The sequence below is a fragment of the Podarcis tiliguerta genome, assembly GCF_965153285.1.
Source record: "Podarcis tiliguerta genome assembly, chromosome: 18".
Taxonomy (NCBI): Eukaryota; Metazoa; Chordata; class Lepidosauria; order Squamata; family Lacertidae; genus Podarcis; species Podarcis tiliguerta.
The window spans coordinates 1,354,315-1,371,633 of record NC_139551.1 but is presented as its reverse complement, the minus strand read 5'-3'; the positions used below and the strand labels follow the sequence as shown (position 1 = coordinate 1,371,633).

Genomic DNA, 17,319 nt, shown 5'->3' with positions numbered 1-17,319 from the left:
ATTTTGATTCCTAACCTGAGCTAATGTTTTCTCTGCAAGGTCAAACTGGAAAAGCCTCCCCATTGTCTTTTCCTTCACAAATCCTGTCTTAAGGGTATGTCTGTGTTTGAATAGGGTGTGAGCCTGTGACCTGGCCCAGGAACTAAGTATTTATCATTACCAAAAAACTGGCCAGGCTCCCCAGGAAATCCAGTCAAGTAACCTACCAGACAGGAGAAAAACAACATTCAAAATTTCTGTTGTAGACCGCCTTTTCTGTGATGTCGGTGTGATGTATCTGAGGGGTGGTCTTAGGTTACACCCCTTCTGTGATGGATGTATGATGTTTCTGGGGGTGGTCTTGATCTACAGGGTGGCAATTTCAAAAGTCTTTATAAGGCCTTGCATGCCATTTTTCTGGGTACCTCCTCTCTCCTGTGTGTGAGGGGAGCACCCTGTTGCAACAGATCAATAAAGATCAGGCTTACTAGCTGCTTTGCTTCTCAATATTCTCTGGTTGGCCTCTGTTATTTTCTCCTACCAATAGGGAACCGATGTAAGGACTCTATATGGGCTCTTGGATACCCCATAAGGGAAAAGGCCTGGCGTGCTCTGGGCCAGGGGGTCACGAAGAGGCGGACACGACAAAACGACTAAACAACAAGACTGCACACACAGCGTGGACTTGAAGCACATTTAAGACTCCCTTCCCTCAAAAATAAAATGAAATCCTGGGAACTGTAGTTTAAGGGTGCCGGGAAGTGTAGCTCTGTGAGGGGGCGAACTACAATTCCCAGGAAGCCACATTCCTTTAAAGGTATGGTGTGTCGGCCGGCCATATGATTTTCCTAACCTTTCTGATGTCTGTGCTTCTGAATAAGCAACGAGAACTAAAATCAAAAACCCCCACAGGCAAGGAACAATTTTCAGAAGATTCTACACCCTGCCAAATCTCCTGAAAATTTTGCAAATGGACGGGGCTGCGTCTTGTTTTGGCATTTGCTGTTCACATAATTTCGACACTTTCCTGCTTTGGGCTGCTCCTTTCTGATTACTCATTTCCTCGTATACACTATGAAAAGAGGGGGGGGGGTGGACTGGGCCAGCCATTTCCTGCCTATTGTGGCGCGGAATTTTGTTGAAACCACAAGCTACAATAGTACAAAATGCCAGAACCCCGACTCCCCAGCACGGCAAATGGTTTCGAACAGCATTTTTTATTTTATTTTTATTTGTTTTGCAGAAAGGGCAACGTTCTGGGCATCCTCCCCGTTACCGGTCAGTTTATTTCGGCAGTTTCCACACCACTCCTTCAATCTAAAAAAATAAAATATAAATGCATTCCAGCGCTCCAATCGTAAGAAGAAAATATCAACGCGACGTTAATAAACCAGAAACTGTTCCACCAGCTTTATAAAGGTAAAGGGACCCCTGACCATTAGTTCCAGTCGTGGCCGACTCTGGGGTTGCGGCGCTCATCTCGCTTTACAGGCCGAGGGAGCCGGCGTACAGCTTCCGGGTCATGTGGCCAGCAGGACTAAGCCGCTTCTGGCAAACCAGAGCAGCGCACGGAAACTCCATTTACCTTCCCGCTGGAGCGGTGCCTATTTATCTACTTGCACTTTGACGTGCTTTCGAACTGCTAGGTTGGCAGGAGCAGGGACCGAGCAACGGGAGCTCACCCCGTCATTATGGGGATTCGAACCGCCGGCCTTCTGATCGGCAAACCCTAGGCTCTGTGGTTTAACCCACAGCGCCACCCGCGTCCCCTAGCTTTATATATGTGTGTATAAAAAGGTAAATACACCTAGGGCTGAAAAGATTGCCTTGTAGAAGACCACCTTCCTTCTTTTGGGAGGGTATTCCAAAGCTGGGGTGCCGCCACCAAAAAGGACCTGCTATGTTTGGCTCTGTAATGAAGCTTTTTTGCAGAAGCTAGGAATTCCAGCAGCTCGCTTTCTGCGTGCTTGTATCAAGGCTGCGTATCATCTATACGCATGGCTATCCAGGTGGTTCTCACGTCTCATATTTTCCAGGCTAAACATACCCAGCTCCTTCAACCGTTCCTCCTGAGATGTTTTTAAGGGTGTTTTCAACTGTTGTAGAAATGGCTTTTTTTGCTTTGAAACCATGCCTCTGCTTGCTGCCCTGGGCCCCTTGGGGAGGGCGGGCAAGGCGTAAATTCAAGAAATAACGGGGTACGAGCGAGCAGGTTGTTTGGAAACGATCAAATGCCCAAGATTCCCTTCCTTTAGTTTTTAAAAAGAGGTTCGTTCTGGCGCCTGCATTATAAAGTTCAGCGTTGGCTGGCTTATATATTATATACAGAGGTGGCAGAAACATCAATGAGGGACGAAGGGATCGTTTCCCCCCCTTCGCACGCCGCAAGGTCCATCGCTAAATAATTCAGGGCAGCGATGGTTTATTCATGCTCGCCAGCTCCTTTCATCTCATCCGAGTGTCATGGAAACTTCCTGTCGGAGCAAACAGAGATGGAAACCACCAGAAAGCCATCCTTAAATTCCAACTTGTCCGCAGCATCTGAACAACCCTTTAAACAAACAAACGTGAAAAATCACACACAAATTTGCACCCGTCGTTGGTCCTTAAACAAGTAGAAATTAACGGAGATGGCTGTTAATTTTAGCGGGCCTACTCTGGAGCAGGGAAGGGGTGGAAATCAGCTCCATTTCGCATCTAAAAGCGGGCCTGCTTAATTCCCAAAACGATGTGCGGAACGAAACGCGGTGCTTGTTTGAAATTGGCATTTCGTGGTGACAGCAGTCACGAAATTAAGAGACGCCTGCTTCTTGAGAGAAAAGCAATGACAAACCTAGACAGCATCTTAAAAAGCAGAGACATCACCTTGCCAACAAAGGTCTGTATAGTTCAAGCTCTGGTTTTCCCAGTAGTGATGTATGGAAGTGAGAGCTGGACCATAAAGAAGGCTGATGGCCGAAGAATGGATGCTTTTGAATTCTGGTGCTGGAGGAGACTCTTGAGAGTCCCATGGACTGCAAGAAGAGCAAACCTCTCCATTCGGAAGGAAATCAGCCCTGAGTGCTCCCTGGGAGGACAAATCCTGAAGCTGAGGCTCCAAGACTTTGGCCACCTCATGAGAAGAGAAGACTCCCTGGAAAAGACCCTGATGCTGGGAAAGATGGAGGGCACAAGGAGAAGGGGACGACAGAGGACGAGATGGTGGGACAGTGTTCTCAAAGCTACCAGCATGAGTTTGACCAAACTGCAGGAGGCAGTGGAAGACAGAAGGGCCTGACGTGCTCTGGTCCAGGGGGTCACGACCGCGCCTGAGAAAACTCCCCTTTAATAGCTAGAAACGGGTGCAAGTATCTTTCCCCCTGTTAAAATAATAATAAAAAAAGCCCCTTTCTCTGGCCTCTGTTTCTTCTCCTCTAACTGGTTTTTCCTCTGAACAGCTACGGATTCTTTGCATTCTTCCACTCCATCGAGAAATTGCGTGTCTTATTTAGACAAACAGCCCCCTTTGCTTCGTGCAAAAGGAAAGGCTCCTCAGATGGCCTCTCCAAGAAATGCAAACTTGTTGTTTTTCTGTGCATCGCACAAACACCCGTGCCCACCTCTTTGCGGCGGCAGAAATTTATCTGCCCGATCGATCGCCCACACTCCTGAGTTCTGTCACGCTGTCCCACAATTTCCCCTCTTCCCGCGTCCTTCTGGGATTGTCCCTGGATAACCGGGACACTAGGAGGGGATGCCTCCATACTCACAGACCTGAAGGAGCACCTCCACCCCCATCATTCACCCTGGACGCTGAGGTCCAGCTCCGAGGGCCTTCTGGCCGTTCCCTCCCTGCGAGAAGCGAGGTTACAGGGAACCAGACAGAGGGCCTTCTCGGTGGTGGCCCTGTGGAACGCCTTCCTATCAGATGTCAAGGAGATAAATGACTCTCTGACTTTTAGAAGACATATGAAGGCAGCCCTGTTTAGGGAAGCTTTTAATATTTGATGAATTATTGTATTTTAATATTTTGCTGGAAGCCGCCCAGAGTGGCTGGGGAAACGCAGGCAGATGGGCGGGGTATAAATAATAAATTATTATAATTATTATTACTACTACTACTACAGTGGTACCTTGGTTCTCAAATGCCTTGGTACTCAAACAACTTGGAACCCAAATACTGCAAACCTGGAAGTAAGTGTTTCAGTTTGCGAACGTTTTTCAGAAGCAAACGTGCTCTGTTTTGAGTGTTACACTGAGGTCTGTCGCGTTTTTGCTATTTATTTTGCGTTGGGGTTTTTTTTTAGTTTTTGTGACTGTGTGGAACGCAGCTCAGCTACTGACTGACTGACTGATTGATTGTGTGACTGCAGTACATTGGTTATTGCTTTCATTTTATGGATCAATGGTCTCATTAGACGGTAAAATTCATGTTAAATTGCTGTTTCGGGGGTTGTTTTTAAAAGTCTGGGACGGATTAATCCGTTTTGCATTGCTTTCTGTGGGAAAGCAGCGTGCCTTGGTTTTGGAACACTTTGGTTTTAGAACGGATTAAGTTTCAGAACCAAGGTACCACTGGATCGGCCTTCTGTGATATCTCTGAATCTAAGAGCTTTTGCACAAAGCTTTGCTGGGTGGAAGGAGCTGGGTTTTTTGCAGGAGCAAAACTGGAAGCCGTGTCCAGCGGAAACATTGCAGAAGCAGAGCGGAGGCAGCCAGATAAGCGGTTCACATTCCTTTAAGGCTTGCAGAAATAACAATGAGAAATGACGCCATGCAGGAAAACAACAACATGTTGCATCTGGGAAGAGCGATTTGACGTTGCTCTGTCTCTTCAAGTACAGTACAGAGTCCATTCTTCCTGTCTAAGAGGTCCCTTGCTTCTGTTCGGTGGTCAAGAGCCTTGCCGGAATGATATACAGTGGTACCTCGGGTTACATACGCTTCAGGTTACAGACTCCGCTAACCCAGAAATAGTACTTCAAGTTAAGAACTTTGCTTCAGGATCAGAACAGAAATCATGCAATGGTGGGGCGGTAAATAGGTACTGCTCCGGCGGGAAGGTAAACAGCGTTTCCGTGCGCTGCTCTGGTTCGCCAGAAGCGGCTTAGTCCTGCTGGCCACATGACCCGGAAGCTGTACTCCGACTCCCTCGGCCAATAAAGCGAGATGAGTGCCACAACCCCAGTCGGCCACGACTGGACCTAACGGTCAGGGGTCCCTTTACCTTTACCTTATACAGTGCTACCTCGGGTTACATACGCTTCAGGTTACAGACTCCACTAACCCAGAAATAGTACTTCAAGTTAAGAACTTTGCTTCAGGATGAGATCAGAAATCACGCGGCAGCAGCAGGAGGCCCCATTAGCTAAAGTGGTGCTTCAGGTTAAGAACAGTTTCAGGTTAAGAACGGACCTCCGGAATGAATTAAGTACTTAACCCGAGGTACGCAGGCGGCTCTGTGGGTTAAACCCCAGAGCCTAGGACTTGCCAATCAGAAGGTCGGCGGTTCGAATCCCCGCAATGACGGGGTGAGCTTCCGTTGCTCAGTCCCAGCTCCTGCCAACCTAGCAGTTCGAAAGCACATCAAGTGCAAGTAGATAAATAGATACCACTCCGGCGGGAAGGTAAACGGCGTTTCCGTGCGCTGCTCTGGTTCGCCAGAAGCAGCTTAGTCCTGCTGGCCACGTGACCCGGAAGCCGTACGCCAGCTCCCTCGTCCAATAAAGCGAGATGAGCGCCGCAACCCCAGAGTCGGCCACGACTGGACCTAATGGTCAGGGGTCCCTTTATCTTTACCACTGTATAACCTTGCATATAACCTTACAGGATGAATAAATTAAGCTCAGTAGTGCAGACCCTCCAAGTTCCCCTATTTTCCAGTCCTGGATTTACAGACGCTATAATGAAACAAGCAACATTTGAAGCGAAATCTGTGTTTTCTCGCCCTCTGGTGGAAGCTGGGAGGTGTTGCAGCTTAGTTCAGCTTCCAGTCAAGTTAGCATTCGTTCTTTAAAAATGACAACAACAAGAACAACAACAAAGTGAGGACCCCCCAAAAGTGGGGGGGGGGGGGAATTAACGTCATGGTCATGTTGGGGTGCAGAGGGCAATCTACTTTAAAAGAGAGTTTCCAAGCACATAAGGAGTATAGTTTACTTTTAAATATATAATCTGAGCATCTCAAAAGGCAGAGACATCACCTTGCCAACAAAGGTCCGTATAGTTAAAGCTCTGGTTTTCCCAGTAGTGATGTATGGAAGTGAGAGGTGGACCATCAAGAAGGCTGATGGCCGAAGAATGGATGCTTTTGAATTCTGGTGCTGGAGGAGACTCTTGAGAGTCCCATGGACTGCAAGAAGATCAAACCTCTCCATTCGGAAGGAAATCAGCCCTGAGTGCTCACTGGAAGGACAGATCCTGAAGCTGAGGCTCCAAGACTTTGGCTACCTCAGGAGAAGAGAAGACTCCCTGGAAAAGACCCTGATGTTGGGAAAGATGGAGGGCACAAGGAGAAGGGGACGACGGAGGACAAGATGGTGGGACAGTGTTCTCGAAGCTACCAGCATGAGTCTGACCAAACTGCGGGAGGCAGTGGAAGACAGGAGGGCCTGGCGTGCTCTGGTCCAGGGGGTCACCAAGAGGCGGACACCACTAAACAACTAAACAACAATATAATCTGAGCCTGTGTGGGTTTTTTGCCTGGCGCGACAGAGCTCACATCCACGCTATATATTTCAAACGCACGGCTGCCCAGCACAAAGGATAGAAATGAGCAAACCAGAAATGATATTTTAGGGAGCAGGCGGGGCCCATGACTTACATCCTAGGAGCCTACACAACACAAAACACTCTTGCTCTATGTAGGTTTTATTTTATTTGCTTTTTATCTTATATTTTGGAAATGTACATCCAGTTCCCCCCCCCTTTAAATTTTTTTGGGGGCCCCCAAGAGAGTGGGGCCCTATGAATTGCTTAGCTTATACGTAAATCCAGCACTGGACTTAACATTCGCAAAAGGACGGAGACAAAACGATTTATTCCTCTTTCTTGATCGTATATAAATTATACACATATACATATATGAGCCCGTTGTGACCATGCAGCAACGAAACGAGAGAGAGAGATCCGCTGGGTCCCGGGGGTCTCTCAAGATGTGAGGGCGAGGCACACCGGCTGATGCTACATGCATGGATCAGGGCCACCTCCTTAGCCGGGAAACAACAGAACCCGCCCTGTACAAAGACGCTGGAAGTGTAGCAGAAAGGAAGTTAAGATTTGGACGCTGGAGCTCTGGGTTCAAGTCCCGGTGAGGCAGCGAGGGTTCCTACCCTATCAAGGGTACCCTGTCTGGCCAGAGGGGTGCATGCTCTGGTTATCTCCCGCTTGGACTACTGCCATGCGCTCTACGTGGGGCTGCCTTTGAAGGTGACCCGGAAAAGGTAACTAATGCAGAATGCGGCAGCCAGACTGGGGACTGGGAGCGGAGACCATATAACACCAATCCTACATTGGCTCCCAGTACATTTCCGAGCACAATTCAAAGGGTTGGTGCTGACCTTGAAAGCCCTAAATGGCCCAGTATCCCTGAAGGGGCGTCTCCACCCCTATCGTTCAGCCTGGACACCTGGGTCCATCTCCCGAGGGTCTTCTGGCGGTTCCCTCCCTGCGAGAAGTGAGCTTATAGGGAACCAGGCAGAGGGCCTTCTCAGTGGTGGCGCCCTCCCTGTAGAACGCCCTCCCATCAAATGTCAAGGAAATAAACAACTATCTGACTTTTAGAAGACATCTGAAGGCAGCCCTGTTTAGGGAAGCTTTTAATGTTTGATGTTTTATCGTGCTTTTAATTCTGTTGGGAGCCGCCCAGAGTGGCTTGGGAAACCAGCCTGATATAAATAATAAGTTATTATTATTATTATTGGGACCCACCGGCAACAAAACGGCAGAAGGTGCTGCCACCACTCAGCCCCACTGCCTCTGCCTGGAAAGGAAGGAAACTACACTATATTAAGATTCCACCCAGCTCAGCATTTCTCGACACGGGCTGGCAACAGCTCTGTCAACAGAGCAGAGGCTTGACAACCATATGTCAGGAGTGCTCTGAAGGTGTTTCCTGCTTGGCAGGGGGTTGGACTCGATGGCCCTTGTGGTCTCTTCCAACTCTATGATACTATGATTCTGTCAGACAGGGCGCCTCTCACCCAGGCCTCCTTTGAGCTGTCAAGGTTTAAAACCTGGGACCTTCTGCGTCCAAGAGCTGTGCCTCTGCCCCAGTCCCTAGTGCTTTCCTTTCCTTTAAAAAGGGGAAAGGAAGATTCTAGTCCTCTTTAACTGATACGAAGGGGAAAGTGAGAAGCTGCCCATCACGGAGACCATATGCCTGAATACTGGCTGGCAGCGCCAGGGACTGAACTTCGGAGGTCTTTGGCACTGCCACTGACCTCCCCCTAAAAGGAAAGTTAAGAAGCTAGTCCTCACCATGGAACCCCAGAGCCCACGAAATCGCCAGGATCAATTCTGGGCCGTCTCTCTCGCAATCAAAGCGACACAGAATTTGAATCGGATATAGATGGGTCGGCGGGATCCGACCGCTGGCCGAACCCGCCAAGAGATCGAATGGAAAAACAAATGGGAGACCAGAGAATTAAAATACCAAAGAAAAGCCCCGCAGGCAGGCTGGCGCCGATGCCGGCTTTGGGAATTCTAGTTCCTCTCCAAGGTTCAGTCGCTGTCGTCGTTGACGGCCCCGCGGATCTGGCCCGTCTCCCAAAGCTGAGCCAGGAGTCCCCTCTGGCAGACGACTTTGGTGGATTTCACAACCTGCAAAAGGAATCGGCGGCTCAGTTAAGAGAACAAGGGTTCTTTTGCAGCCAGCAGGGGCCGCCTTGCCTGCCAGACGAGCTCCCGGGGGCCGTGTGACCGTGGTGAAATAAAATTTAGGTGTAGGCTACCTTGAGTCCCTGCCAGGGGAAAAGGCGGGATATAATAATAAAAATTAATAATAATAATAATAATAATAATAATAATAATAATAATATGACGGGATGCGGGTGGCGCTGTGGGTTAAACCACAAAGCCTAGGATTTGCCGATCAGAAGGTCGGCGGTTCGAATCCCCGCAACGGGGTGAGCTCCCGTTGCTCGGTCCCTGCTCCTGCCCACCTAGCAGTTGGAAAGCACGTCAAAGTGCAAGTAGATCAATAGGTACCGCTCCGGCAGGAAGGTAAACGGCATTTCCGTGCGCTGCTCTGGTTCGCCAGAAGCGGCTTAGTCCTGCTGGCCACATGACCCGGAAGCTGTACGCTGACTCCCTCAGCCAATAAAGCGAGATGAGTGCCGCAACCCCAGAGTCGGCCACGACTGGACCTAACGGTCAGGGGTCCCTTTACCGTTTTACCTTGGTTTTTGATCATCTCGGAAGCCGAACATTTCGGTTTCCAGATGCCCAAAGCCCGGAAGGAATTGCTTCCGTTTTCAAATGCGCCTTGGAAGCCGAACAGTTTCCGCTGTGCGTTTTTCAATTTTCTCCGTTGACTTTGGAGACCACCCTTTGTCCCTCGGTTGTCGGACGTTTCAGAAGTTCGACAACTGATGCCCCATTGTAATAGGGACTGTGAGAATGAGTACACAGAGCGTAAATCCTATTGAACTCAGTGGGACTTCCTTCTGAGTAAAAAAACCGCCTAGGACTGGAGTGCAAGGCTGCACAGTCTGGACCATTGAATACAGAGGGGCTTACTTCTGAGTAAGACAGTGTAAGGCTTTTCCCCCGCAGGGCAAGGGCACAGTCTTACCTCGGAGTCGATTTCGTCGTGCAGATCGATGCCAGCATACTGGGGGAGGGAAAGAGGGGGGAAATAAGAGAACAGGAAATCTGGCAGGGAGGGGATATTCCGTAGTCTTAATGGAAAAATCTGAGGGCTCCCTTGGACAAAAACAAAGACACCAACCAGGATAACTTGGAGCAAAACAGCAGCCTGTAGGCTTGGTCTTTATTGAACTGTTGCAACAGGGTGCCCCCCTCAACTGCAGGAGAGAGGAGGGACCCAGAAAAATGGCATGCAAGGCCTTATAAAGACTTTTGAAATTGCCACCCTGTAGATCAAGACCACCCCCAGAAACATCATACATACATCACAGAAAGGAGGGGTTGAGGGAGGAGTTGTGGTGGTAACCTGAGTGTCCTGTCACCTGGCTGGTTCCCCCTTTCCCCCTCCCCATGAGTACTTTCCAGGTGACAGAGGGGAGTTTGCAGTTTCCTGTCCCCAGAGGGAAGAGCAAATTATTGTCCTTTGTTCCAGTCTGTGCTGAATCCACTCCCATATGCAAGTCCTTTGTGATCTTGATGGTCTTCTGTCTGGGACCATCAGGGTTGGCATAGCAACTGGGCAGGGCTCCTGTGGATGTGCTGGGATGCTCAAGGGATTATGGCTGCCCTGTATCGAACCTTCCCCATTTTGTAGTCCTTCCTTCATGGAGCAAAATAAAAGTGGAACAGTGCAAATCCGACGTATGGTTGATTTTCTATGAATTTATAACAGAAGCGTAGCGTATGTAGTGTGTGAGTGTGAGTGTGTGTGAAGTTTGTACAAACTGAATGATTGGGGGGGGGCGGGCTTCCTGCTACAGTAGGAACGGCTGACTGTACACCCTCCAATGTTTTGCAAATTAGGAACACAGGAAGGTTGTCTTGTGCTGAGTCACAACTCTCAGCTCAGTATCCGCCCCAATTCAGACTTTTCCAGCTCCGACTGGAGACACCGGACGGATCAAACCAGGCGTCCACCTGCACAGGTGTTCTTTTGTTCATTTCTCTGAAGGATAATGCAAGATTCTAGACCTCTTGATTCTAAACAAAGGCCGGTTTTTAATCGGAAGCTGCCTAGGCCAGGGCTCCACCTAGTTCAGCGCCGCCTGCACTGACGGGCAGAAGTGGCACTCTAGGGCAGACATCCCCCAAATCGGCCCTCCAGATGTTTTGGGACTACGACTCCCATTAGCTAGCAGGACCAGTGGTCAGGGATGATGGGAATTGTAGTCCCAAAACATCTGGAGGGCTGTGATTGGGGGTGTCTGCTCTGAGCCCGGCTTTGGCTGGGGAGGGCGGGATATAAATAAATTATTATTATTATTATTATTATTATTATTATTATTATTACTATTAAACTGGGGTTGCTTCCCCCTGGAGATGCATGCAAAGCGGACACTTTCCCTTCCGTTGGTTAGAGCGTGGTGCTGATAACGGCAAGGTTGCAGGTTTGATCCCCGTAAGGGACAGCTGCTTATTCATTCCTGTGTTGCAGAGGGGTTGGACTAAATAATAATGATGATGATGATGATGGTGATGATATATTTATACCCCACCATAGCTGTCAACTTACAGATTTGAAAATAAGGGACCAGCAGCCTTGGAAATAAGGGATCAGCAGCCAAAATAAGGGATTTTCCGGGCACAGGCATGTTCAACTTCTGAGCCCCTCCGAGCCAAAGGCAGAAAGCCCAGCCAGCAGCCAAACAAAGCCTCAAGCGGTGGTTCCCACAGCGCAGCAACCCGGCAAAGGGGATGCAGCAAGGAAAACCAGCGTCACCTCTCCGCTGGGAAGCGCTGAGCAAAGGCGAGTCCCCAGGCAACGCGGCCGATTTGATCGGCACAATGCATGCAAGCTCCACCCCCCAGTCGTTCTTAGACTCCTTATTGGGTGAGCAACGCAGCCAAGCAACACAGTTGGCGCCTCCCTCCTCCCTGGCCGGCAGGGAGGGAGGGAGAGGAGCTGCTTCCTTTGAAACCCGGGAAATTTAAGGGACATCATCCATAAGGGACAGCAGCGGGACACGGCGCTGGGATAAGGGACTGTACCGCCAAATACGGGACGGTTGACAGCTATGTACCCCGCCCTTCTGGCTGGGCAGCTTCCAATAAAACATCAAAATACAGTGACAAAATATTAAAATACAGGGTCCCTTCCAACTCTCCTACCTAAGGCAGCGACCTCCGCCCCCCCAAACCCTGTTGCAGCGGTTGCTGGCAAGTCCCTACCGTTCCTCCCTCCCTGTGCCTCTTCGTCTTCTCCTCTTCCGCCGACGGACGCTGCGCTCTCCAGTCCGGTTCCGAGGATGGTTTCCCCGCATAGGCTTGCCGCGGAGACGGCGAGGGAGATGAGCTCGCGGGGGAATCAGGAACAGCCGCGACCGATACGCAGTAGCTGTCGGCGATTCCTGAAGCAGCTGGTGGAGGGAATCAGAAGAGAGAGTTAAATTTAAAAAGAAAGAAACCAAGCAGAGGGATATCTCAGGGCCTTCTCGGTGGTGGTGCCCGCCCTGTGCAATGCCTACCCATCAGATGTCAGGGAGATGAGTAGCTATGCAACCTTTAGAAGACATCTGAAAGCAGCCCTGTATAGGGAAGTTTGTAATGTTTAATGTTCTATTGTATACCTGAAGAGGCCTCTCCACCCCCATCGTCCATCCTGGACACGGGGGTCCCTCTCCCGAGGGCCTTCTGACGGTTCCCTCCCTGCGAGAAGCGAGGTTACAGGGAACCAGGCAGAGGGCCTTCTTGGTGGTGGCGCCCACCCTTTGGAACACTCTCCCATCAGATGTCAGGAAAATAAACAACTACCTGATTTTTAGAAGACATCTGAAGACAGCCTTTTTTAGGGAAATTTTTAATGTTTGATGTTTTGTCGTGTTTTTAATATTCTGTTGGGAGCCGCCCAGAGTGGCTTAGGAGACCTGCCCAGATGGGTGGGGTAGAATAAATTATTATTATTATTAATTAGTTGACAACTCAGTCAGATGGGTTATTATTATTACTGAATAAGACGTCCCTATTTTCAGGGGAGAAACGCTGGAGGGGATGGAATAGGACGTCCCTATTTTCACAAGAAAAACATTGGAGGGGATGGAATAGGATGTCCCTATTTTCAGAGGAGAAACGTTGGAGGGGATGGAATAGGACGTCCCTGTTTTCAGGGGAGAAACGTTGGAGGGGATGGAATAGGACGTCCCTATTTTCAGGGGAGAAACATTGGAGGGGATGGAACAGGACGTCCCTATTTTCAGGGGAGAAACGTTGGAGGGGATGGAACAGGACGTCCCTATTTTCAGGGGAGAAACATTGGAGGGGATGGAACAGGACGTCCCTATTTTCAGGGGAGAAACGTTGGAGGGGATGGAACAGGACGTCCCTGTCTTCAGGGGAGAAACGTTGGAGGGGATGGAACAGGACGTCCCTATTTTCAGGGGAGAAACATTGGAGGGGATGGAACAGGACGTCCCTATTTTCAGGGGAGAAACGTTGGAGGGGCTGGAATAAGACGTCCCTGTCTTCAGGGGAGAAACGTTGGAGGGGATGGAATAGGACGTCCCTATTTTCAGGGGAGAAACATTGGAGGGGATGGAACAGGACGTCCCTATTTTCAGGGGAGAAACGTTGGAGGGGATGGAACAGGACGTCCCTGTCTTCAGGGGAGAAACGTTGGAGGGGATGGAACAGGACGTCCCTATTTTCAGGGGAGAAACGTTGGAGGGGATGGAATTATGGAACCCCCAAGTCAAGGAGATAAGTAACTAGATAAGTAACTTGTGACCGCCTTTCCTTACGGTTGCAATTCTGCAAACCTTTCCATGCTGCCAGCCGCCTGGAGTGGGGTTCTAGCTACCGAAAGGCAATGACGGCTGCGATGATGCGATTCGCCATGGCACGTGAACCAGCTCATCGACCCCCCCTGCCCTGCCCCTCTCACCCGAGCTCTGCGACGACGTCCGAGAGGGTCCCACCGCCGTCCCAATTCTCCTCCGCTGCTCCTGAAGCTCCACTTCCCTTTGCAAAGCGTCCCGGATCTCCTGGTCAATCAGGGCCGACATCCGGGGTCTCCGCGTCTTCACGGTGTACAGCTCCTCCCGGGGAGCGGACCCCTCCAGCCTGCCCTCTTTCCCCCGGGAGGTCGGGGGTTCCCGGTCGCCGGCAGACGAGAACTTGAGTTTCCTCACCGGGATGGCGAAATGTCCTTCCCGCAAAACCGCAGGCTCCTCTCCCGAGTCTTCCGGTAGCCGAGAGCCAGAGGAATCCACCCGCTGGCCGGTGTCATTCCGGTCGAAAGGGTGCAAGTCACCCCTTTGCTTTCTTCCGCTGGCCAAAGAAGGCTGGTAGGCCTCTGAGCTCCACTTCACGTCCTGGCCAGCCGTCCTTTCCCTGGGTTCGCCGTTCCGGGCCTCCTCTGGCTCCCCCGGCATCCTTGCCGTCATGGGGGCCGCCTCGTCCCTTTCGAACACTTTCCGGCGTTCCGATAACTCCTGTCGGACCCCTCTGTCGTACGTCCCGGACAGCAGCCTCCCTTCTTTCTGCAGGTCCACCTCGCGCCTGCTTTCCTGCTCAATCTCCCTCTGCACGAAGAAGGAAACGGTGTGTTTCTCTTTCCCTTTCCGGGAGGAAACCGGCGGCGTGTCTGCCAACAGCAACAGAGGCTTGGTTTGGATTTCCACCAGCTCATCCCGGCTGTTGACCCGCTGGATCCCTCTCTCTTTGCGGTGGGCGTCCTCCCTTTCCATCGAGAGACGGATTTCCCGCTCGATGGGTGTCTCGTCTGAGGACCCCAGATCTCCTTCGGCAAGGCCTTGGCCACCGGTCTCCCAGTCCACAGGTCCTCCCGCCTCCTCTTTGATGTGGACCCTTCTTCCATCAGGTGCCACGACGCTTGAGTTCTGGGTCATTTCTTCCAGACCGTAATCCCAGCCGCCTCCAGTCGAGTTTTGACAAATAAGAGCTTGCTTGGGAGATGTGGGTTCTGTTCTTTGGAGAACATGGCTATCAGCCCGCTCAGTAGACCAACCAATTCTTCTCTGGCCGTAGACATCAGCAATCTTCTCCCCTTCCGTCCCCTGAACGTTTTGCGTTGTCCGCGAGCTCGGCGCCGGTTTTCTCGGCCCCAGAAGCATCTTGGGGTTGGTCTTTTCCAATTCCAAGAACTGTTGCCGAGCCATGGCGAAATTGATCTTCTCCGTGTCTATGTTTTGAGGGTCGACGGGGCTGCTCTCCCAGCGCGAAGAGGGGCTGTCGAAACAGACCGCGAAGCCGGTGGAATAGCTCCTCGTCCTCGGGGCGGATTCTCGGCCAGCGTTGATGGCCTCCAGCTCCTCCGTGGAGCTCCACTTCTGGGCCATGGTGGTGCTCTTCCTAACCACTTGGCTGCGGATGATCTCCCGCCGTTCCTCCTCCAGCTCCTCGGCTTTCTCCGGCGAAGCCTCCTCGGGACGGATCCTGTACCTCAGCTCCTCTTCGTCCTCGTCGTAAAGCCTCGAAGGCTTCGTCTCGCCTTTGTAGGCCCGGATGTCGTAGAGCGAGCCGGATTTGACCACCTCCAGCTTGGACTCTCTGTCCGGTGGTGAGGTCCAAAGGTCCTTCCTCCCATTGATGGACTTTGACCCGTTTTCGAGGGGCTCGGCCGTTCCCCACCCGTTCCCAGCCCTCTCCTCGCGGTGGTGACCCAAGTCAAAATACTCATCACCCGTTGCCTCTTCAAACTTCAGCTCCCCTCGTGAACCGGACCGGGGGCTGCTCGGTTTTTCGTCTTCGGGGTCTGTGCTTGGAGACGAGGTGAAGACAAGCCTACGGATGTACATTTCTCGTTTTTGAAAGCGGGTTCCTCAGAGACTTCCCCTTAGGAGGTGGGAAGATGTTCTGTAGATGTTCTTCACAGGTTGGGTGTTCCAGTGGCGTTGCGCAGCCTTCACATCAGGAACAGGGCTTTGCGGTCCCTGGGAAGCAAGAGGGGGAGAAATTATATGATGCGGGTGGAGCTGTGGGTTAAACCACAGAGCCTAGGACTTGCCGATCAGAAGGTTGGCGGTTCGAATCCCCGCAATGACAGAGTGAACTCCCTTTGCTCGGTCCCTGCTCCTGCCAACCTAGCAGTTTGAAAGCATGTCAAAGTGCAAGTAGATAAATAGGTACCGCTCCGGCGGGAAGGTAGACGGCGTTTCCGTGCACTGCTCTGGTTTGCCAGAAGCGGCTTAGTCCTGCTGGCCACATGACCCGGAAGCTGTACGCCAGCTCCCTCAGCCAGTAAATCGAGATGAGCGCCGCAACCCCAGAGTCGGCCACGACTGGACCTAATGGTCTGGGGTCCCTTTACCTTTACCTTTATTCATACATTCAGTACCTAGCAAGCTGCCTTCTGCTGGGTTAGACTGGCTGCTGATATAGCCCAGTATCATCCACTCTGGCTGGCTGCTACCTTGGAAGGTGACCCGGATACTGCAACTAATCCAGAATGTGGCAGCCAGACTGGGGACTGGGAGTGGCGACTGAGACCACATAACACCCGTCCTGAAAGACCTACATTGGCTCAATTCGAAGGGTTGGTGCTGACCTTGAAAGCACTAAATGGCCCAGTGTCCCTGAAGGAGCGTCTCCACCCCGGACACCGGGGTCCCTTTGCCAAGGGCCTTCTGGCGGTTCCCTCATCGCGAGAAGTGGGCTTACAGGGAACCAGGCAGAGGGCCTTCTCGGTGGTGGCGCCCACCCTGTGGAACGCCCTCCCATCAGATGTCAAGGAAATAAACAATTATCTGACTTTTAGAAGATATCTGAAAGCAGCCCTATTTAGGGAAGCTTTTCATGTTTGATCACGTTTTTAATATTCTGTTGGAAGCCGCCCAGAGTGGCTGGGGAGACCCAACTGGATGGGCAGGGTATAAATATTAAAATATGATTATTATTATTTCCAGGGTTTCAGGCAGAGATATGATTTCCAGAGTGGTTTAGCAATCATATCCCCCTTTGCAGACAACTATTGTTGTTCTGCAAGGGGAACCAGGATTTCCTAACTCTAGGAACCCTTAACGAACCCTTAACCCTTCCCAAGTTTTTTTTTGGGGGGGGAGTCACAACAACTTTTTGGAGCCCCTCCCTACAAGAAAAAATATCCTGTCTACGCCCACAGTCCCTTCAGACTCTGCAGTTCTCTGCTTCTGTTATTCTAAGGCAGACCTGCCTTATATTAGAGGCCACCCTAATAGAATAGCAAAGCACCGATTGCCCTCTGCTGGGAGAAATGAGAATTTATCACTCAGGATGCCAGAGAATGGATGCTTTTGAATTCTGGTGCTGGAGGAGACTCTTGAGAGTCCCATGGACTGCAAGAAGATCCGACCTCTCCATTCTGAAGGAAATCAGCCCTGAGCGCTCACTGGAAGGACAGATCCTGAAGCTGAGGCTCCAAGACTTTGGCCACCTCGTGAGAAGAGAAGACTCCCTGGAAAAGACCCTGATGCTGGGAAAGATGGAGGGCGCAAGGAGAAGGGGATGACAGAGGACGAGATGGTTGGACAGTGTTCTCGAAGCTACCAGCATGAGTTTGAC

General features: G+C 51.0%; 1 protein-coding gene across 1 annotated transcript in view; it reads right to left on the bottom strand.

The window, feature by feature from the left end:
* The window catches only part of MISP (mitotic spindle positioning), a 53,971-nt gene that overhangs the window by 33,505 nt on the left and 3,147 nt on the right, over positions 1 to 17,319 (bottom strand). Inside the window, exons 2-6 of the mRNA XM_083421511.1 lie at positions 13,703 to 15,713; positions 11,995 to 12,182; positions 9,752 to 9,790; positions 8,130 to 8,778; positions 7,518 to 8,014 (exon numbers count right to left, since the gene is read on the bottom strand). Coding sequence (XP_083277637.1) covers positions 8,680 to 8,778; positions 9,752 to 9,790; positions 11,995 to 12,182; positions 13,703 to 15,578 — 2,202 coding nt within the window. The 5' untranslated portion in view covers positions 15,579 to 15,713 and the 3' untranslated portion in view covers positions 7,518 to 8,014; positions 8,130 to 8,679. The remainder of the gene's footprint in view (positions 1 to 7,517; positions 8,015 to 8,129; positions 8,779 to 9,751; positions 9,791 to 11,994; positions 12,183 to 13,702; positions 15,714 to 17,319) is intronic.